We start from the raw sequence: 22,793 nt of genomic DNA on the forward strand, positions 1-22,793 counted from the left end.
GCATAGAAGAATATTCTTTCGTAGTATGGTATAAAAAGAGCACTATTCCTAGATGAGATGCTCCTTGGAGACCCTGTTATATTATAGCCACACTGCTACCTCGTCGAGCTGTGTAACAAATTATGATCCCAATCTAGCATCATGAAGAATCTTCTCTCGTCGTTCTCCACGGTAGACCAATAGATAGAAAAAACAGAAACAGAGAAACACCAGAAATAAGATGTGTAGATAGCACGTATCTGCTGTGCAAACCAGTTGACAGGTCCGGTAGTACAGAAAGTGGAATCCAAAGATCGAGACGAGAACTCTACAAGATAGGTTAATTAGATGATAGACACACACCCGGTAGCTAAGATGAAAGATTGGCTTACAGAAATGGATGCTTATAGAACCCTACTTTTTGCATCAGTTGTTCGGGCCAGCCGATATAAGAGGAGAGTTGTATAGCGACTTTCTGCTGCGATGATATCGGGAGAGAATGGCCCTCGGCTGCCGGTTTGGCAAGAGCCATTTCTTGGGTCACAGAATGAAATAGAATGCACACTGTGCGAAGTAGGAAGGGGATAAGCTAAGACAGAATTTATCAGTCAGATTGGCCACTGGCGCACTATAAACTAGGGTGTTGAGTGGTAGTAGTAGTAAGGGCTCATGATTGAAATCTGTCGGCGTTTCGTTCCCGACATGTCTTACTTTCATTTGAACCGTCTCAACTAGTCAGCACTAAGCAGCCCCACCCGCTCCTTCGGGTGTACCCGTTGGCCTGCTCGAAATATCTTCAAACGAAATATCTTCAACTTTGCCGAAACTGGCCTTCATTTGGGGGCCAAAGTCTCCCTATAACTTTTGCCAGCATCGAGGACTTCCCTAAGCGGAACATGTTCCTCTGGATATAATTTTCACCCGGTGGAATAAGACTGTTAATTGGTGGCTCTACATAGCGACTAACGGGTTATATACTTGAAATACCAGTAGGGGGGCGGTTCCGGTTATGGAAATGTGGTATATGACTATGCGCCTAAATTAACCAGGGTTAAATTAAAAGCGCCATACCTCTCCAGTGCCGGCCCCCAAGCATTCACCAAGCGTTCACCAAGCGTTCATGGCCGTGTAGAATTGTGGTTCTCCGCGAGGACTAGCTACTATCCGCACGCCTAGAATCCTTATAGGGCGTAATGGATCTCGCTTATTCCAGACCACTTAGGTCCGATAATGGCCAGGTTATATCCCCGGGGGATATGTAATTTCGTGCTGTCCCGTAATTCGCCACGCTATGTATTCTTGACCCACCATGCTAAAGTGATGCCTGATAATTGCCCACTGAACAGAGAGAAGTGGAGTGCGCAGCAAGTAGTACGGCGATGACCGAAGATGACAGTCAATATATTCTACTCTCCGTGTAGAGTCTCGTGCGATCCACTCGGCCGTTCACCTCGAACGTCTTGTCGGTCAATTCATTGGGTGTTGAACGGGCTTCAGGAAGGCATCGAGAGAGGAACTATTCGATTCTCCGTCTCCTCTGCTGCACTCCGTGGAAGATACCGAGGGAAAGCTAAGCTTCTCTTCGCATGGCCGTTGCTAGTGGTCAGAGAAAGCAGGGTGGCTAACCACGCTTCTAACAAGATCTAGGTATCTAAGCTCGCTCGATAGCCTCGTTTCACGGGAACCTGCTCCGGACGTGGGTGGGCTTCCGGAACAATGCCGGCTCATTCGCTTTACAAAGGTGCTAGAGTAGCATCGACATCTAGTGGTCTATTGGTGAGTACCCGGTGCACAGCTCTACGATGCTCCGTCGAGAGTCTTGATGCTGAGACTCGCATTTACCTCTTTAGGAATGTTGCAATAAACCGTCGCTTTCAGTCTAAGCAAACCAATACCCAGGCTAATCTTCGGCTATCTAGGAGGGCTCGAGGCGACTGTGTTTATGGCTTCTTCTCAGGTATAAATAATACTGCTGTTCCGTCTGTGTTGTGAACTGTGTACTTCATTCTATCAGCATCGCTTCTGTATATTCCACTTTGGTTAGAACCGTCAAAATGAAGATTATCTCGGCCCTTCTCCCTTTAGTTCTCCTCCGGAATGTGGCCACTGCCGCTCCCCTCAATCAGAATTCCGAATTGGAAGTTGACATGAGCCCCCATGGGGCTGGCTTAGCTCTGGCCAGTTTGGAGAAGCGAGCCGATTGCCATAGAATCCTCAATAAAGTCTACGCGGCTGTCACTAGTGCAGGATTGTAAGTGACTTCCAACCCCTCCCGATCCTCGTTGGACTGGTTCGTATGATTAGCTGATTTGTTTACTTGCCTGGTGATAGTATTATTTTCGTCAATGGCGTGACAGGCATCACAAAGCGAGTTTGCAAGATAGAAGGCTCCGAAAAGTGCGAGGACTATGCCGATCTCATTTCCGATGGCATCAACCTCATCTGGCTGGCCGGTGCTGCCTACAAGCACGGCTCAGCGGCAGTTTCCACCGGGCAGGAGCTGATTGACAGCGCTGCTGGCGCGCGTCGGTCAGTCGTGAACGAAGACTATACCTCACTCCTGCTCGAGGGTCTAAGCGAGTATGGCTTCAGCTATACTTCTTATGAAAATGCCACTCTACCAGCCAGCGGGCTAAGGGCACGAGACGATGAACCGGCCTTGGTCAGTCGGGTCGTTCTGCGGAATTTGACATCCTCTGAAAATCCGAGGGGACACGATGTGGCCATCCACCATTATGATGATGGGGCTGGGCAGCTCCATCTGCCAACCTACGGCCAGAGCATGGGCGACTCGACCGGCGACTCAGACTTGCATAAGCGATTCAACGGTGCAGGCTTCAAAATTGCATTCACATCCAGGCCCACTTCGACCCCTAACCGATCAAATGAAGCGGCAATCTCCAAAGCTATCGGGCACAGTTGGGCGCAAAAGGCCCAAGCAAACGCCAACGAAATTATCGGCTTTGTCAAGACCTCCGACAAAGCGAACTTTTACTATCGCATTATTCCGGAACTTCAAGGCTTCGGCACGAACTACGAAAGTGTGGATGTCTGTGGGGGAATGGCAAGTTATTTGGTCCTCTAGTCTGCTAGGTGGACAGATTACACAAGTGAGCCTTGCGGTTGTAACTTGTAAGTGCTGTGGGAGGAAGGGGATATGTAGCCGTCATCTATATACAATGGACTAAAGAAGGAGGACAAAGCTATATATATTTTATATATTCAATTGTCCTCCTGGATCACTCTATTTATTCTTTTCATTCCTTTTGTCCTCAGCTCGATAAGGTCTAGTGATCACGACCTTTTAGGCTTTGAGGCTTTTCCGTGCCCCATGAAGACCTACACTATCATAGACTAAAAGTAATCCCATTGACCTCTACAGAAACTACTAGCGGACCAGTCACCTTCACAGATACCAGCCTACTGCGGTGGTATGAGGTTTGATTCTTAAAAGCTTTTATTCTTAGCCATCTAGAACCCCGAGGTCCCGTCGTTTTCCTAAGCTGAACAATGTCGCGAAGTTTAGAATCTCATAGTAAACCCCGTTTATTAGTCGTATTCAGCAAACTTTGCTGGATTTTCGTCGGTGTATCAATGATCGTATGCATGTATCGCGGAAACTCCTTTCCTGACTTCACAAAGAAGGTCTCGAAAATCGCATCACAGCTGTTTCCAGTGCAAACATAGAAGCGTCAAGGTGTGAAAAAACCATGGAGCGCCATGTTTGAACGCAGAGCCCTGCATAGCCTAACTAAACCAGTGCGACAATCGCCGGGATATCTGCCGCCATGCGACTCCTGGCCCATCCACCTGGCCAGAGCGTGTTGCCGAGCAGGAGACAATGGTGCCGGGAATGTCAAACAACGCCTCCAGCTACACAACAGGTCTTTAATGCCCCACAGAACACAGCACCACGCAGCGAATTCAATATTCCACATTTGAGACTGCTCCTAAATTGGGCGACATCCACAGCTCACTCTATTTCTCGGAACGACGCAGATTCTCGCGTGTGGCAAAGCGTCATTCCGCAGCAGGCCCCTATCATGCCCGTACCTAATGCACGGTATATTAGCTCTCTTGACGCTGCGTCTGGCACTATCTGGTACTTGCCACAAAGCCGAAGGTGACAGCTTGATTGAAGCAGCCAAATTCCACCAGAGCGAAGCGATCAAGATATTCACGAAAGACGTCGCCGAAATGGTAGCATTAGAGTGTAATGCTAGCTTTGCTCTATCGAGTCTTCTGATCGGGTTCGCCTTTACTTTTCCCATAGCTGTTTCGATACAATACCAAACTCAGCTCGTTTCGCTAAATGGCCTAATTGAGATGTTCATACGCATCCGCAAAATGAGCTACTTTTCCGCTCCACTCATGGAGACTGTCAGGAAGGGGAGTTAGGCGACCTCCTCCTTGAGCAGTCACAACCGACTATATCCGAGTCTTCTGACCAGACAGTGCCGACTCTCCGTGACGTACTGGATGCAATGTCTTTCCCAACACGCGAGGATTATCGTGTTTTTACTGATACTATTGACTGTCTGGAGAAACTTCTCGCTGCGGTAGATAGTGAGATAGATATCCTCTCGCAGGCTTTCGTATGGATATGTGATGCTCCTTTGCTGTTCTTTGACCGTCTTCATAGGCGCGACACTGTTGCCTTGGCAATTTTCGCACACTATTGTGTTGTCCTTCATCGTTTGAGAAAGCGCTGGTGGATTTCATCATGGGGTGAGCGCGTGCTGAATATCATTGCGGAGAACTTAGATCTAAGTTGTCAGTCCTCTGTAAATTAGATGATTGATGCAATCAAATCCTCATGTTCCATACTCCGACAGTGCTCGAAATTGGCGTGATTGGTGCTTATTATGTATTATAGTGTGAGATACTATCAAAACCACCCGGAAGAACATTCAAAGAATCCTAATTATAGGTGGAGATAGCAAAATGCCTTTGAAGGTTTAACAGCAGATTTGACATGGAATTTTCGGTCTCTTAATGAGCATGCCTTTGTCATGACACTATCGCATGCTCAGTATGATGGACTCTGCCACTTTGGTGACTTGCCATTGGAGAGGCGCTTGTAGGCAGGTTTAAAATTCCTTAAATGTCCACGATATGACCAACGTAAATTTGCTTATATTGGGTCATCATAGCTCGTTGGTTTGCCTAGACTGAGCTGAAATAATGTTATTTCAGTGTGCGTATGAAAACAACGAGCGCGGAGATCCACATTATTGAAGCTACTGTGCAGTCCTCCTGCCATCGTAAACTATACGGGCAGTAGAAGTCCCGCTCACCTCATAACAGCCTGATCAAGAATGACAACAAAAGCCAAACACTCAAAAACACTCATGTGATTTTATCGAGCCCTAGGAGCCCACTTAAGAAGCATTAAAACAGGTATTCGCTTGCGTGCACGCCATACTCCAGGCCCCCAGCCCCTCTAAAAGGAACGCCAAAACTCATTCAACATTCATAATTCGTTTCAAGTCGTGAAGAGAAAGCGGCTTAACCAGATAGTCGTCAATGCCAGCTGCAAAGGCTTGCTGTTGCATTGAGCTCGATGCCACTCCAGTAACTGCCATGATAGTGCTTCGAGGTAGAGAATTTTGTTCTTCATACTCGCGGATCTTGCCCGAAGATACTATTCCGTCCATGATGGGCATGGAGATATCTGTCACTGTTAGTTTAACGATCCCTGTATTTAGGAGTAGGTGAATTCGTACCCATGAGGACATAGTCGAATCGCCCCGCACAAGCCTTGTATTTCTCCAGTGCAGCGAGTCCGTTAGTCGCAGTCTCGTAACTGCAACCTATCTTGCGCATAAAAGTAGCCATAATCTATATCTAGTTAGAGGTGATCATCCCCAAAGAAGTAAAGTTTGGCTTGCCTTTAGATTCACGTCATTATCATCCACGATGAGAACATGTATGTTCTTCTGATTCAGGGCCTGAGGGGTGGGAAACGGTGAAAGCTCTGCGACACTTTCCCGGACCATAGGAGGGGATTCTGATCCCTTGGCGGCGGCAAATGCTTCGGATAAGGAGCGCCCACGGCCAGGGAATCCTGAGAACGGGCCCGCAATCGGGCTCTCGGACAAGGGGCTTGCTTCGCGATGGGCATCGATGAACCGTTGCAATGCATCAGTAAGTTTGCGAGGACCAATCCTACCAATTATTAGTAAAGCAGTGAACAGGATGTGGAAATAAGTACGTACGGCTGGGACAGATAAATAATATCAGCATTTTTAATGGCAAAGGTACCTGGGAGAGATACCCCATGTTCACCGAGCACGATGATCGTGTTGAACTGGGTATCGATAGGGCCAGCTTCAGCGATCTTCTTGAGGCTCGACTCCTCGACGACACCAATGTCACCAGAGCCATTCTCAAGCGAGTCGGCAAAAGATACCATCCACCCAGGCTGACTGAGAAGCACATTACTGAGCGCTCCACGAATTGACAGTTTCCGCTTCGCTTCGGTCGTGATAACTCCTTTCCGGGCTCCCTTAAGGTCGGTATATGGATTCAGACCAACCAGGCACACCCGGGTCATGATCCGCGATCCTGGACCCTCTCCACGTTTAATCGGAGCCGAGGGTGATGATGCTTGGACGGCATGTTCAATGGGAACGTGCACATCAACCTGTGTCCCAATGCCTACCTGGCTGTGTACCTCAATGTAGCCGCCTAGGGTGGTCACTATTTGCTGCACAATGCTCAAACCTAGTCCACATCCTTCGGTCAACACATCTTCCTGTGCAAAAGGCCTGTAAAGCTTGTGTTCAAGGAATTCTGACGATATTCCGCAGCCTGTATCGTTGATCGCCAGATGGGCAAAAGTAGTCTTGTGATCGCCAGCTCCCTCCACCTCTTTGGACAAGGAAACTTCAATGAGACCTGAGCGGGTGAACTTGAACGAATTCCCAAGCAGGTTCATCACGATTCTCCGCCACCCACCTGAGAGAGAATGAATCGACCACGATTTTTGCTCTTCAATGCGGACGACGACGGATAGATCATCAGGATTGTTCAATTGTTTGACTTCGGTACCAATGGATCTACCACCGACACCGGCACCACTAGGAAGATACCGACCCGCTATTTTGGCGGCGTTGATAAGAGACCGATGGCCAGCATACAAGGTCTCAGAGACGTCTTCTATCAGCGTACCAAGGTCGAAGTCGGTAGTCAGGTTGTCATAGGCCGACCCAACAGCTTCCCCTGCCTTATTTAGGTGCGTTAGGTTGTTGATTTTCGTGAAGTCCAGCCTGTTAATCAAGTGTTAACTACAGGTTTGTGCCTTGAGGTTATATTCCAGTCTTACAGGTAGTTCATCGTGTCTAACAATGTCAGACCGCATGTTTCAACCATTGTGAGCATATCTCGTTGGGCGGGCTCTAGACGTGTTGTTTGCAGCAATTCCGCGCTAGCAAGCATGCCATGCAAGGGGGACCGTAGTTCATGGCTAACAGATGAAAGCAGATCCGATTTCGACTTTTCGGTGGCACACCATCCAAGGTGAGAGTATTTGGCAACGATGGAGTCTCCAAATGCTCTCAGAAAACATAGGTCATCTGATCCCAATGCTCGTTGCTTGTCGTTCATCCACATAATCGCACCCGCGAGCCATCGAGACTTGTCCCAGTTCCACAATGGTAGGAATATGAGGGACCTGCTTTCGGGGAAGTCAAACCCTAGTCGAACCGTAATACCTTGGTGGAGAGAACGACCGCCATCACTACCTTGTCGGCTATGGCCACGGCTACTCGAGGACTGTACTGAAAAACGTCGTGTTGGGCCTTGAGGGTAGAACACTTCGCCATGTGGAAATGCCGCGAACATTTCATGAAGCAAGCCTTCTGTCAAACCAAAACGAATTGAGTCGCTATCATTGCCTGACGATTGTTCAGATAAGGCATGGCCTAAAATGTCACATTGTTTCTCGGACCATATGCCTTGGGATGAAAGCGCAGGAGACTGAGGCGGTGCGGATGTATCGGTATCTTTGCTAAGGCCATCCCAGTCACTGACGCTGGCAGATGAAAAGCTGGAAAAGTTAGCGTTACCAACTTCGCCATAAAAAGGACATGACTCCTACCTCCGAGAGTTACTACGCGATGCATCCAGAAACAACACACCATCCAGCTTCATAGACTCTTGTAATAATACACTAGCATGAGAAAGCAAGGCAGAGGTTCCAGATGATGTAGCACCTTCTGATACCGTTATCAAATTACTAGACTCGTCGGAACATCTCCTAATATGTTGTTGGTGTTCCTCAGAAGATGAGTGCACCTTTATGGGAACATCACTGCGCTTGAAGAACGATGGTGAATGCGCCCTGTATTGGGGTTTTGGTCTTTCCAGGCCGAATCTATCATGCCTGGTGTCTGTTGACAACGAGATACGATTGATATCGGGAAGTCCTGATGACTGAGGTGAGCCCAGGTCCGAAGCAACCCTGCTGCTGTGGAAATTTCGCTCCGTATAGCCACTAGATTGGCCATTAGAAAACTCCCTGAGCGCATTGAGAAGGCGCTCGGACTTTTGGCATTTATGTAATGTCCAGGTATTTTCGAGGTGGCTGGCGATGGAACCTGCTACTTCTTTCAAAGTATTAAGCTCGCCATCGGCAAATAGCGAGCGGGGAGCGCTGTCAGCAACGCAGTATGTTCCAAAGAGATCGCCTGAAGAGCTACGCAGGGGAATCTCCGCGTAGAAGCGTATATTGGGGCATTGAGTGACAAATGGATGCCCGCCGATAGTATGGTCTAAACAAACGTCCAGCACAATGCGACAAAAGCCATTCGGTGCTTCTTTGAAACCGTTGGCGGGATAGCTTCCATCCGCCTGTAATCCCAAGGTCTTTAAGCCGAGCAAGGGGCTTCTCTTGCTTTCATCGTCCCCAACAGTATGAGAAATTATTGCCTCCGCGATCACATACGGCTCATTATTGTCCAGCAGAGTGACGAAGGCGTGATGACAGCCTACCCGATACGCTCCTAGCTCAGCAAGGCCTGTCAATACTGTATCCTCAATTGCATTCTGGGTCGACGATGGCTTTCGCAGATGTGTGGGTGAAGGCGCCGATCGGTCTCGTGCGCCCTCCGTCCCAATCGAGCTTTCGGGGCGGTAAAGTCTACTCAGTATGGAATGCATACCGTGAGATTTGACGATGAGAAGAACGGAGGATCAGGGAGGGGTCGCACGGCAGCGAATCCTACCTTGATAGCTCCGAGAGCATTCGTTGCCCGGCAGGTACCGGATGTGCGTGATATGACACTGTCGAGTCCGGTAATGCCATCAGAGAGCTTATCGCATAGCTAGCACTCGGGAAACCTCAAGGGGGGGTCAAGGGAGGGGATTCTGGGCCGTCCGCAGATCAAGATTCGATGTTATATATTGTCTTGTAGTCGTGATTTTTTCCACGTTGGGTAGGGTAAGAAAGTTAGGTCCAGAGCCCGTCCAGAGCCCGGCCAGAGATACCAAACCTTCACAACCTTCCGAGTAGCCGACTGCCCTGAGAGTGGTCTAGGCCGTTGGTCACTTGAAAAGAGCCCCATTTGTGCCGTCTACGGTTGAAGAAGTGCCACCCCAGATAAGGGGATCATAGATAGCTCTAGATCCTTGGTCCAGGTGACGCTTTCTGGACTAGTCTATTGCTCAGCCATGGTCCCCACTCGCTGGTTCGCTGCAAAACTTACGGCCGATCAGCCCTAGGTGGCAGCCTTCTCGGCCGCCAGCCCCGTGTACTTGCTTGCCGAGGCATATATGAGGTGTGGCATGCTATACCAGGCGATGCTGTGAGGGTAACAAATTTCTTTTCTCATTTTTTTGCATCGGATGATTTCGCATTAGTCAATTTTTCCGACGATACTCCGTGATAGATCTATGCCCCACCAAGGAACAGAGAGATAGGAACAGTAGATTCCATACCAGAGTTACATTCTCGATCCCTTTATCAGGGCTTGCCATTACCTCCTTCCGCATTCGGATATGACCTTTTGGCCTGAGGCGTCGACGAGTCACGGGATGTTGCATTCTGGGTCTCGTGATTATCTAAAGCACAGCTCTTCCCGGCTTTGATTGGCTGGCGGTGATATTCGGTGCTGAAGAGATCGAAAATATGGATTGAAGACGTGATATCATGCAATGCTGTTTCATGAATAACCTAAGAAGCCAAAGAAATACGCTTGTCAAATATATCCAGTCTAAGTCTCTCTCTCCGGTTTAACCTATGTTTATTTTGGAATCATTTTTAGAGTTTTTCGCGTGAACATCGAATCTGTAGTCAGTAAAATATATATATATCCTCCTCTACATTTCCGGCTTTATTTACAGCCTGCGTTGTGCAACGAACAAGACTCCAGGAGACAACTCTAGTACATGTTGTAAAACAACACAATTGCCTCGTGTTCCGAGAGCAGACGTAGGTTGATCATCTTTTTGACAAAAGCGCCTGTTGGGCCCATTTCTCGACATAGGAACAATATAACATACCGAGGCATTTGTGCGAGCTTTGCCACTGAAATATCGTACAATTATAATGCATTAATTAATGCAACATCACTACATTAGGATATACATATGGATCGGCTAGATAGCATATCTCCCTATTATAGGTCCAATTACTGTTTGCACCTCATTAATCAAACAACTTTACTACAGACGAATATATGGTTGCTATTGTTACTTGCCATATCGACGTAGAAATCATGTCTCCTCTCTTTACCATCGTCTGTCTCTATATAATTCTTTCGTAAAATTATGGGTTAGGAGTTATAGCCTAACCCTTGTATAGAACGGCTAGGTCATATTCCTATCATTTATCTTTGAGAACTTGTGCATCGTAAATAAGCGCAGAGGAGTTCTTTATGCGCTGTGTCTATCACAATCTAAAGTAATTACAAAGCCACTGCTGAGGAACAAGGCTAAACGCTGAGAAAGCTAGTGAGATTTGGATGTTAAGCCTCATTCACCACCAATGCTGTAACAGCCGTGAAACCTGACTTGAATAACATTGCATCACTGCCTTTGCTGTAACTTAACAATGTAGCTCTTTGCCGTCCCCTGCAATGAATACGTCCATACCTCGATGGAAACCAGGGTTCTCTACCGCCAGAGAGCTTACGAAGCTACAATTTGTCAAGGAAACAAATAAGCAGGATTACAATTCGGTAACCATAAAACCATAGCACACACTATTAATTGTATCCGTCCACCCATGGCAGTTCATCAATACAACCTTGAGGAAAGCCGGGCCACAATGGCTGCGGCCTCAACATGCTCAATCTGTACTGCCTAACAAACACAAGACAAGACCTTATTCCATTACTAAGAACTACCAGACAGGAAGTCCTACGTGCTTATTTCAGTAGAACAATCGGATCTTTCTTTGTTGCGTCGAGCATATAAGGGAATTTGAGGTCTGCCATATACCTTCAAAATCCTAATCTCATGGCTCCTCTAGAGAACGTCGAAATAGACTTTATCACTTCACCTCGACGACTAATAGTGATGTTAACTTCCATTGACATGAGTAACTTTCCGTGGATACATGTCAGATAGTCTATGATGTACACAACTGCGTCTAGACAATGAAAGTGGAGATTGACGCGAGTCAGTCACCGAATGCCAAGCTACGGCAGGTGTCAGCAAAGTTCCAGTGAAGATACTGGTACATCTTGCTGCACACTCACAATACAGCTAAAATGGAAAGATAAAGTTGACATGATGTTCGTATCCCGTCCGCTGCACAAAATTGACACATCGAGCATGTCAAGACTATACAAACACTGTACCGTGAAAGTGGGCCCTGGCCGTCTAAATTGCGTTATATAGGATTGTTAAGGGTCCTGCCATTCTAGGTAGGAACAGGGCTTTGGGGATTCGTCACGTACTGTGCCATGTTCTTGTTATATATAGCGGTTGCTTGCCTGTCTATTGAATCCCTAAATGTTGCAGGTTGGATCGGTTATCCCACGAAGATCCTAGCTCGCATGCACTTAATAGCATGCCCGGTAACTTCTCTATACTCGAGATTGTCTTCAAAACTTTAGTCTTAAATTAGAGATGCACAATTTCTCTTCTGGAAAAAGAATAGAGTGAGACCATGTGTCTCCATCTCATAAATGATATGTGCGGCCAACCTCGTGTCGGCAATGTTGACCCTGAAATAGTCAGCTACTCATAAGCTGATCGTACAATAACCTCAGTACATAGCTTTGTGTATATCCGGGAACACGGTCCAAATAGTTCTCCACCTCGAGTCTACGGAGTACTAAGCAACTGCTTCTAGAATCAAGCTGCCAGTCCCACACTCCCCTTAATCCGTTTTGCGTCTGTGAAGGTGGCCAATGATGCCGTTTCAGGGGGTCATCGTTTACATCAGCCTTGAAATGGGGTCCATTTTGAATGAGTCAAAGCAATCGTCCGAGATGTTAATTTCAGACCTGCCTGGATAATGAGCAAAAATGACTATCATTATATGTCTAAGACATATCGCTCATAAAGATCGAGTTGCCTATCTAGCATAATTCACATGAAGCTATAAACAGCCTAGAAGGCATAGTCTTACAGTAAGTACGACATCTGGGTACGGAGAATAGTGACGTGGAATAGAGCTCCTGCAGCTCATCGCAGCTAGCCTGCGATATGGAGAAGGGCGAAATTTTCAGATCACATCTAATCTTGATATCTATATCCGACTCTACTGCGAACTTGTGGGTCGGAAGTGCAGGACAAGCGACGGAATTGGCCCGGAAGACGGAAATGCGGATGTAATTTCTTGTATATTCGGAATTACGGAAATCCGGCGTTGATCTTGAGAAGACACCAGGAACCATTCTTATAAGAATAGAATTCCAGGGGCAAGTTATAATAGAGCTCGCTTTCAAAGGGTGCTAGGTAGTACTTATATCAATACGTCCTTTTCAGTGTTGTATGAGCTGTGGATATCCTAGTGTGAGCGATTGGTATGACATGGACATCATCACAGATCAACCAAGGGAGTACTAACAATGGTCAATATAGGGTGCCCCGGTAATAGCGTTTTTCACCATGGATACCCCATCCTCTGGCACCGTTGACTTAGAGCGCGGTGGCGGTGCGATTCGCAAACGTTTGACTCTTACCTTTCGAAACTTGAATGTCCGAGTCACGGCCCCCGATGCAGCCCTAGGCGAGACCCTATTGTCCTATGCCGACCCACGACAACTCCTAGATGTCTTTCGCAGAAGTCGACAGAACAAAAGAGTAGGTATTGAAGCACTACACGCCAATTTTAATACCAGCTGACAGCAAATCAGACCATTTTGAAGGACATTAATGGACAGGTTAAGCCAGGGGAAATGGTAGGCTGAGCGAATTTATGCTACAGACAGGTGGGCTGATACAATGATAGCTGTTAGTACTAGGTCGACCTGGTGCTGGATGCACTTCTTTCCTTCGTGTCCTTTCAAATGACCGCGATGCTTTCGACGAAGTGAGTGGCGAGACCTGGTACGGAAGTATGGACCATAAAGAGGCAAGAAAGTTCCGACAGCAGATCATGTTCAACAATGAAGACGACATTCACTTCCCGACATTGACGGTAAACCGAACCATGAAGTTTGCTTTGAAGAACAAGGTTCCTCGAGAGCGCCCTGAACATCTCCAGGAGAAAAAGGAATACATACAGGGCACAAGGGACGGCATCCTGGAGTCGCTGGGAATCGCGCATACCAAGAAGACACTAGTGGGAAATGAGTTCATTCGCGGCGTATCTGGTGGAGAGAGAAAGCGTGTATCTTTGGCCGAATTAATGGCTGGCCAGGTGAGATTCAATTGGGTAAGACAAGAAGAGAACAAGCGATACTGATATGTTATCCTAGAGTCCCGTCCAGTTCTGGGATAACCCAACTCGTGGTCTTGATTCTAAGTCTGCAGTCGAATTTGCACGTCTCCTACGCCGCGAAGCGGACGAGAACGACAAGACCATGGTAGCCACCATGTACCAGGCAGGAAATGGTATCTACGATGAATTTGACAAGATCCTGGTACTTGCAGAAGGGAGAGTCATTTACTACGGCCCCAGAACAATGGCACGAGCGTACTTTGAAGATATTGGATTCGTTTTCCCAAAAGGTGCCAACATTGCCGACTTTCTAACCTCAGTTACTGTGCTTACGGAACGCATTGTCCAACCGGGGCTGGAGGAGAAGGTGCCCAATACTCCCGAGGAGTTCGAGTCTCGCTTTTTGGCAAGCTCTATCAATACCCAGATGCTGGATACTATTGAGCCACCAGAAAAGCTTACCAACGAGAAAGACGACCTGGAAATGGCAGTAGCGAGCGAAAAGAAGAAGAAGCATCTCCCACGTCCTCAGAGCGTGTACACAACGAGCCTTTGGGACCAGATTGGTGCTTGTACAATTCGGTAAGTCTTGCCCATGAGGTAGCTGAACAATATGGAAGCGTAAATCTAACTTAGACAAGGCAATTTCAAATCATGGCAGGTGACAAACTTTCTCTTATTATCAAAATTGTCTCGGCCGTTCTGCAAGCACTAGTCTGCGGCAGTCTTTTCTATAATCTCAAGCTGGATAGTTCCTCCATCTTCCTTCGCCCTGGTACACTTTTCTTCCCATGCCTCTACTTCCTCTTAGATGGTTTGTCAGAGACAACCGGTGCATTCATGGGTCGTCCTATTCTCACCCGCCAAAAGCGCTTTGGTTTTTACCGTCCGACAGCGTTCTGCATTGCCAATGCCATCACAGATATACCTGTCGTGATGACGCAGGTTTCCTGCTTTTCATTAATCCTGTACTTCATGTCCGCATTGCAGATGGATGCAGGCAGGTTCTTTACCTACTGGATTATGCTTATCGCTCTTACTCTATGTTACATGCAGCTCTTCCGGGCTGTTGGTGCGTTATGCAAGAAGTTTGGGGTTGCATCCATGATCTCGGGATTGTTGTCAACAGTCTTCTTCGTCTACACCGGTATGTCCCTCCAGACCTTAACCTAAAAACGGTATTGACAGCCACAGGTTATATTATCCCCTTCGAAAAAATGCACGTCTGGTTCCGCTGGATCTTCTACCTTAACCCTGGTGCATATGCTTTTGAGGCACTCATGGCTAACGAGTTCTCTGGGTTGAAACTTGATTGCATCGCACCTGACTATATCCCCTATGGTCCAGGGTATCCAGACTCATCATCCGCCTACCGTGGCTGCTCTGTGTTGGGCAGCGATGAAAATGGACTCATTGATGGAGCCGCATACGCTCGGGAACAGTACCACTACTCCTTTGCTCATATCTGGCGCAGCTTTGGTGTCATCATTGGCATGTGGGTGTTTTTCATTTGCCTTACCGCCCTAGGCTTCGAAAAGCTCAACAGTCAGGGCGGGTCATCCGTGCTCCTCTATAGGCGCGGAAGTCAGAAGAACGGTACTCAAGATGTGGAAAACAGGCAGCAGGCTACATCTGAGCCAACAGCAAATGCCGGTGCTCTTTCAAACACCGCCAAACAGTCGACATTCACCTGGAACAACCTCGATTATCATGTCCCATTCCAAGGTCAGAAAAAGCAGCTTCTGAATCAAGTGTTTGGTTATGTAAAGCCTGGCAACCTCGTCGCACTCATGGGTTGCTCCGGTGCAGGGAAGACTACGTAGGTGTTCTGGTACATAATCGCCTTTGACAAAGACTAACATCCCTTTCAGGTTGCTGGACGTTTTGGCACAACGGAAAGATAGCGGTGAGATCCATGGATCTATCCTAATTGATGGCCGGCCTCAAGGGGTTAGCTTCCAGCGAACCACAGGATATTGTGAGCAGATGGATGTCCACGAAGCAAGCGCGACAGTCCGGGAAGCATTACAATTCTCTGCTCTTCTCCGTCAGCCTGCGTCGGTTCCTCACGAAGAGAAGGTGGCGTATGTGGATCACATCATTGATCTACTGGAACTGAGCGACATCAGTGATGCTCTGATTGGCGGTACGTGGTCTTCCACAACGTTATGAATACCTTGTATCTTACTAACTCGAGTAGTCCCCGGAGCTGGTCTCAGCATTGAGCAGCGGAAGAGAGTCACACTAGGTGTTGAACTGGTGGCAAAGCCGAGTCTTCTATTCCTCGACGAGCCTACATCAGGTCTCGATGGTCAGTCCGCGTATAATATCGTTCGATTCCTGAGAAAACTAGTAGACGGTGGCCAAGCAGTCTTGGTAGGTCTTCCCACAGCGGTTATCTAAGCATAGGAGCTAATGAGCCATAGTGCACCATTCACCAACCCTCTGCTGTGTTGTTTGATGCATTCGATTCGTTGCTCCTCCTGGCGAGGGGTGGTAAAATGACGTACTTCGGCGAGAGTAAGTTCCCCTACTCTTTAATGGTACGGGATGACGGGTCTAATAGACTATAGCTGGCAAGGATTCCGTTAAGGTACTGGACTATTTCGCAAGGAACGGCGCTCCCTGCGAGGCCGATGTCAATCCAGCCGAACATATCGTCGAGGTTATTCAGGGCAACAGTGAGCAGAAGATTGACTGGGTTGAAGTGTGGAATCAATCTGAGGAGCGCCAGCGAGCCATGGCTGAATTGGAAACTTTGAACAACGACCTAAAGCAGAACACACAGGAGGAGGAAGACCAGTCTGACTTCGCAACTTCTCACTGGTTCCAATTCAAGATGGTCTTGCGTCGTCTCATGATCCAATTATGGCGGTCACCGGTAGGTTATTGCTCTTTGATCATTACGATGCAATGAAGACTGATCATTATTAAGGATTATATCTGGAGCAAGATTATTCTGCATGTCTTCGCAGCTCTGTTCAGCGGTTTTACCTTTTGGAAAATGGGTAACGGCACGTTTGACCTCCAACTTCGCCTTTTTGCTATCTTCAACTTTGTTTTCGTCGCCCCGGGATGCATCAACCAGATGCAACCATTCTTCTTGCACAACCGGGATATTTTCGAGACCCGCGAAAAGAAGGTTAGTCACTTCGCGTCAGTAGACTTACTTCTGGAGATATCGTTTACTAACAAAAGCCAGTCCAAAACATACCACTGGCTCGCCTTTATCGGCGCCCAAACCGTTTCGGAAATCCCGTATCTCATCATATGTGCGACTCTCTACTTCGCATGCTGGTACTTCACTGCAGGCTTCCCTGTCAAGGCCAGTATCTCTGGCCATGTATATTTACAAATGATCTGTTAGTCATACCGCCATTATATATGGGACATTCGAACTAACTTGTTACAGTTTATGAATTTCTCTACACATCGCTTGGTCAAGCCATTGCCGCATATGCACCAAACGACTACTTTGCCGCCATCATGAACCCTATCGTCCTCGGGGCTGGCCTGATCTCTTTCTGTGGTGTCGTTGTCCCCTATTCACAGATGCAGGCCTTCTGGCGCTACTGGATGTACTACCTGGACCCATTCACGTACCTAGTCGGGGGGCTTCTGGGTGAGGTCCTCTGGGACGTGAAGGTGGAGTGCAAAGCATCCGAGCTTGTGCATTTCAGCGCGCCATCCGGCCAGACGTGCGGCCAGTACATGGCCGACTTTCTTAGCGAGCAAGCAGGCTATCTTCTCGACCCGAACTCGACCTCTAGCTGCTCGTTCTGTCAGTACTCTACTGGAGCGGACTATGCCAAGACGTTCAACATGAAGGAGAAGTACTATTCTTGGAGAGATGTAAGTCGACTGTTCATTGGATTAACCATGATTCTATACTGACTTGAGTACAGACTGGTATTACTGCACTTTTCTGCATCACTTCTTATGGACTCGTGTTCTTGATGATGAAGTTGAGGAGTAAGAAGACCAAGAGTGCGAGGTCGGACTAGTTTATTCTGCCCTGCATGCAAGGTATTAGCGATAGATTTGCACATACTTCATTCGATTATAGATATAGCATATACATAGAGCGGCACATATAGATAGACATAGATATTACTAGACTAATACAGATTAAATTTTATTTTTAAGCCAATGAGAAGTAGAGCTCAACTGGTAGAACAGCCGTTCCTTCACGCCACTTGGTTACGCTTTATACAAATGTGTTTTGAATACAACAACATATGGCTGATCTGTGGGTTCTTTCATTAGTCGGTTTCGTGTTTCCTTTACTAGTTATGTAGAATAAATTGAGGATATCTGTGGTGAAATGGTATCATTGAGCCTTGTGTACATAATCACATATCATAAAGCCCTCAAGCAGCTCTTCCAGCCCTTCTAGACAGCTATCAAATATTACCTTGGCTTCGGGACTCGCTCCTGAGTCCTGATCGTTGCATAAGCGCGTCGGTTTGTGGGCTGACTAAAAACAATAGGTTATGTTAGAAGGAGTCTCTTACCACAAAGAAAGTCCTATTCAGCAAGCCTTCAGTGAACTGAACAGGATACATTCAGATATGCTCTCAGCAGCAGGAAGATTGCCCGTCTGCATTGAAAAACAAGCCAAATCAAGCTAGTTCTAATAATTTATCACGGCCATTATTCAGGAGAAGCTGCTTGAGCTAAGGCAGCTCGGTCCCTTACGAGGATTTCTCGTCCGAAGCCGAATAGACTTTTCTTGCTGCCACTGGGGTAATTTGCCGTTGGGGTCTATGGAGACCATGTGGCCCATTAGCCAAGGCGCTCAGGTTGACTATGCCAAGCACCGCGAGACAGCGATCTTCAATGGCTAGGTTTGATCAGTCGAGATTATCTTGACACAATATTTCAAACTTCGTATTCCTATAGATTTACGGTCTTATAACCTCACACGCTCTATTCGACAAGTATTCTTTGGACGACTAGTTGCCTGTGGTCCTCTTAGAACGGCAATTGTACAATGATAAAAGCAGACTCGTAATATAACTAGTTACAATAATGATACAGATACTCATTGGCCAAGGTGTTATTATGTATCGAAATGATTCCAGGGGCTGTGGTAAGACATCTGTCCAACAGATCTGCAAGAATCTATCCTGACCACTTACAAGGACTCTGGCTTCATTCACATCCAAGATACGCTGCAACATTCATGGGGAACGATGTGGGTCACGCATGGAGCTACAGTGCTTCTCTAAATCCAGACTCTAGTCTAGCTATCGGTCTTCGGCGTGTATTTAGGCGGGTGATTGGCGCTTTTAGTATTGACCTTGACCCGGACGGTAGCCGATCCGATGGTGACAAATCCACCCGAGAGGCGGCTATGAGCTATCTCTATTGTAGTACTGAATAGTGCTTATTAGTTAAAGTTGTATATCTGCAGCTGGGAGTGTCCATTTTACTCCACACAAGGGCTGGTAGTGTTGGACAAGCTGTTATTGTTCTATGGCAAGTGAATATATACATTCACTCTATGAACCCCTAGTAGTCATCTTCTATCCTCTTCGCCTCAGTAAGACACAGCTATCATTTACCTACCTCCCAGAATCGTGGCAAATGCTATGTTATACTGCGTCAATCACATGACAAGGCCTATCAGGTGATTTGCCTACCCTAGTCTGCAAGGGGGCATGCCACAAGAGGAGATGCATCTGGCCAACCGTCATACTTTGTACTCATCATATAAGGACGATGGATCTGCCGGGCTGCCCAAGTGTATATGCCGAAAGCATTGGGCCTGTACCAAGACTCTCGCTTATAATAGTACGAAAATTAGTTGGGTCGGTCAGAATGCGGGGAAGTTTTTGGGATCCGGGGAAAACCTCGCCAAGACTTTTTCTCACGATCAGCGTTTGAATTTTCTCTATCAACGACCCCATTCACTCCGATAACATCAAGCTGTATTCACTGACAACATGTCAATAGCTGCTGCTAGTAGTAGGGAACCCCATTCGTTTCTCTTTTGTCTATCTATCGTTACTCGATTGCTACTTCAGCTTTTCCTGCCCCTTGATACACCGCACCCAGCTGACTGGATATAGACAAGGTCTAATAAGTTCCCCGCATAAGTTCATTGGTTTGGACACATGGCATACTTCGACTATCCACGGTTGGCAACGCTCATGATTCGTATGCTGACGAATCTCCTGTCTCACAGCAGCTTCGCCTTCAGCGGAGCGCTTCTTGGCAACTTGGCTCACGAGGAGCTTTGACGTTAGCCTACCTGCGATAGGCCAAATCGTCCGGAGTCAAAATCAAACAGGGATATTCCGCCAACGGCCAAGAGCGCCACGAAAGTTTGGAAGCTCCGACAAAAGGGATTGTTGACCTGATTTGGTCCTCTTCCCAACATGCCGCGGCTCGCCTACGCGGCTTAACGAGTGAATGTAATTGCCATGCAGCTCGGCAATTCCATGAATGACATGGCACTGCATCTTCTCTCAATGGAGAGTTAATGGCCCTTCCGGTTTAACTACCGTGAAGATGAGCCAAGTCTTCGAAATGGACCAGTGAAGGTGCCGTGCTTCTGGGCCATCTGGTTGATGGCCTGAAATTCGAGGCTCCCAGGTCTCCAATGCCCAGACCCTGACGGCGAAAATCTGCTCAACCCCAGATTCTGCACCCTTGCAGTCATCCGAATCTCATTCCCGCACTGACTTTCGGCAAATCCGATCTGTCTCTTGCATCCGACCGTGATCGGGGGATTTACTTTGCACTTTGTGTATAAATCCACCCCACATCCCCCTTGCATGCCTACCTGGCCTGGAGCAGAGGCGGATGCATGGATAGCAAGATCGGCAACTATCCATCTAGTTCCCACGTCTTGAGTACTCTGTGAGACGATTAAACTAACATGGCGACCGAGAAGGCTGCCTTAGATGGTTTGGCAGATGAGAAGGGCGGGGATACCAAGGCTGGCAATATTATCGATGCGGCCGAACATGGCCAGGCTGCGACTGATCAGTATGGTCGCGTGCTGATTGAGTTCGATCGTGCTGCAGAACGTCGCCTACGACTAAAGATCGACCTGTGCATTGTCCCCACTGTGGCATTGCTCTATCTATTTTGTTTCATTGACCGCGCCAACATCGGTAGGTCACCTCCATTGCAGACAGACATGCGACGCAAAGCTACCTCATATTACATGCTACTAGTGTAACCGGGCACTAACTAGGACTATGATACAGGAAACGCCAAACTCGCCGGGTTCGAGACAGACCTGGGCCTCAAGGGCAACGATTACAACACCGTCTTGTCTATATTCTATATTTCATACATCATCTTCGAGATTCCATGCAATATCGCGTGCAAATGGATGGGCCCAGGCTGGTTCCTTCCGGCGACCACCGTATTATTTGGGGTGTGTTCCCTTGGAACAGCTTTCGTGCAAGATATCCACGCGGCATCAGGAGTCCGATTCCTTCTTGGGATATTTGAAGCAGGCATGTTACCTGGAATTGCCTACTATCTTTCGCGCTGGTATCGCCGCAGTGAGCTTGCATTCCGCTTAGCACTCTACATCGTCATGGCACCACTTGCTGGTGCTTTTGGTGGCCTGCTAGCGTCGGCAATCTTAACACTCGACCATTTCGGCAGCCTGCGCACCTGGCGCATGATCTTTGCGATCGAGGGCATCATCACGATCGGCCTCGGCCTCATAGCCTTTGTCACTCTAACGGACCGACCGGAGACGGCGCGGTGGTTGACCCAAGAGGAGAAGGACCTTGCCATTGCCCGACTGAAGGCGGAGCGTGTCTCGACCACGGAGGTGCTGGACAAGATGGATCGCAACAAAATGATGCTTGGCATCTTTAATCCAGTCACACTATCAACGTCGTTTATCTTTTTGCTCAATAACATCACCGTCCAGGGGTTGGCATTCTTCGCTCCGACCATTGTCCGGACCATTTATCCGAACGACAGCGTGGTTTCACAACAGTTGCACACTGTTCCCCCCTACGTGGTCGGCGCGTTCTTCACTGTTCTGTTCCCCTTCCTCAGCTGGCGCTGGGATAACCGCATGGTGTTTTTCGTCGTCGCACCACCCCTCATGGTCATCGGGTATATCATGTTTTTGGCCAGCACCGAGCCCATGGTGCGCTATGGTGCTACCTTCCTGATCGCATCCGGCGCGTTCGCATTTGGCGCCCTCTGCAATGCTCACGTTTCGAACAATGTCGTATCGGATACGGCGCGATCGTCGGCGATTGGAACGACCGTCATGTTCGGCAACTTGGGCGGACTGGTTTCCACCTGGTCATTTTTACCGTTTGATGCGCCAAATTATCATATTGGGAACGGTCTGAACCTGGCCACTTCATCGTTAATCATCATCCTGGGCGCCTGTCTTTGGATGTGGATGAGATGGGATAACAACAGGCGAGAGAAGGTGGACGTTGACGAAGCTCTGCGGGGCATGTCTCAGCAACAGATCCAGGATCTAGACTGGCGCAACCCGGCCTTCCGATGGCGGACGTAGAGCTGCGGACAGGGGGGGTTTGTTTTGGCTACTTCGCTTGTGCCTCATGCGGGAGTCGGATTCCATTTATGTCACGGTGCATGCATAGACCGGCCATGGCCTACATGATGTCAGGAGAGGGATGCATGGCATGTGTTTATTGATTCGTCTGTATATTTAATTCTAGAATCGTGGTCACCTTGAACTTGGAGCCTTGTTGCCGTCGATCACAGCTTTATCTGAAGCACACACGGGAAGCGTTTGCGCAGAAACTTTCCGAGTAAACGTAAGATCCTCCAATGAAACGCCGGGCAATACGTATGATCCTTGCAAACAGGTTAAAATAGCCATGGGTGCTAATGCGTGTTTACTACTCCTGGTAGTTGGACATCGGGGCGCGACAGGTCACGGCCTGGCCGAAGCCCTACTCGGAGACAAACCCATGCAGCGCCTCCCTACAAATGACAAATTTTTTTTTCACACTCT

The 22,793-nt window shown here is 47.9% G+C and overlaps 4 protein-coding genes across 4 annotated transcripts; 3 read left to right on the forward strand and 1 right to left on the reverse strand.

The window, feature by feature from the left end:
- Positions 1 to 2,033: 2,033 nt before the first annotated feature.
- Positions 2,034 to 3,064, forward strand: ABOM_004594 (uncharacterized protein; the record flags this gene model as incomplete). The annotated part of the gene is made up of 2 exons (XM_022531723.1): positions 2,034 to 2,230; positions 2,311 to 3,064. The coding sequence occupies 2 exons, from the start codon at positions 2,034 to 2,036 to the stop codon at positions 3,062 to 3,064; spliced, it is 951 nt and encodes a 316-aa protein (XP_022390259.1).
- A 2,377-nt stretch (positions 3,065 to 5,441) lies between these two features.
- Positions 5,442 to 9,141, reverse strand: ABOM_004595 (hybrid sensor histidine kinase/response regulator; the record flags this gene model as incomplete). Its single annotated transcript, XM_022531724.1, has 6 exons — positions 5,442 to 5,653; positions 5,706 to 5,820; positions 5,883 to 6,147; positions 6,198 to 7,250; positions 7,307 to 8,029; positions 8,081 to 9,141. 6 exons carry the CDS (start codon positions 9,139 to 9,141, stop codon positions 5,442 to 5,444), a joined length of 3,429 nt encoding a protein of 1,142 aa, XP_022390258.1.
- A 3,900-nt stretch (positions 9,142 to 13,041) lies between these two features.
- Positions 13,042 to 17,820, forward strand: ABOM_004596 (putative ABC multidrug transporter; the record flags this gene model as incomplete). The annotated part of the gene is made up of 14 exons (XM_022531725.1): positions 13,042 to 13,236; positions 13,290 to 13,334; positions 13,385 to 13,795; positions 13,854 to 14,398; positions 14,458 to 14,963; positions 15,011 to 15,635; positions 15,688 to 15,962; positions 16,017 to 16,192; positions 16,243 to 16,336; positions 16,390 to 16,697; positions 16,752 to 16,958; positions 17,019 to 17,178; positions 17,229 to 17,668; positions 17,722 to 17,820. The coding sequence occupies 14 exons, from the start codon at positions 13,042 to 13,044 to the stop codon at positions 17,818 to 17,820; spliced, it is 4,086 nt and encodes a 1,361-aa protein (XP_022390261.1).
- A 2,882-nt stretch (positions 17,821 to 20,702) lies between these two features.
- Positions 20,703 to 22,328, forward strand: ABOM_004597 (putative MFS transporter; the record flags this gene model as incomplete). Its single annotated transcript, XM_022531726.1, has 2 exons — positions 20,703 to 20,940; positions 21,037 to 22,328. 2 exons carry the CDS (start codon positions 20,703 to 20,705, stop codon positions 22,326 to 22,328), a joined length of 1,530 nt encoding a protein of 509 aa, XP_022390260.1.
- Positions 22,329 to 22,793: the final 465 nt, after the last annotated feature.

Source organism: Aspergillus bombycis (genome assembly GCF_001792695.1).
Source record: "Aspergillus bombycis strain NRRL26010 chromosome Unknown contig00031, whole genome shotgun sequence".
NCBI lineage: Eukaryota > Fungi > Ascomycota > Eurotiomycetes > Eurotiales > Aspergillaceae > Aspergillus > Aspergillus bombycis.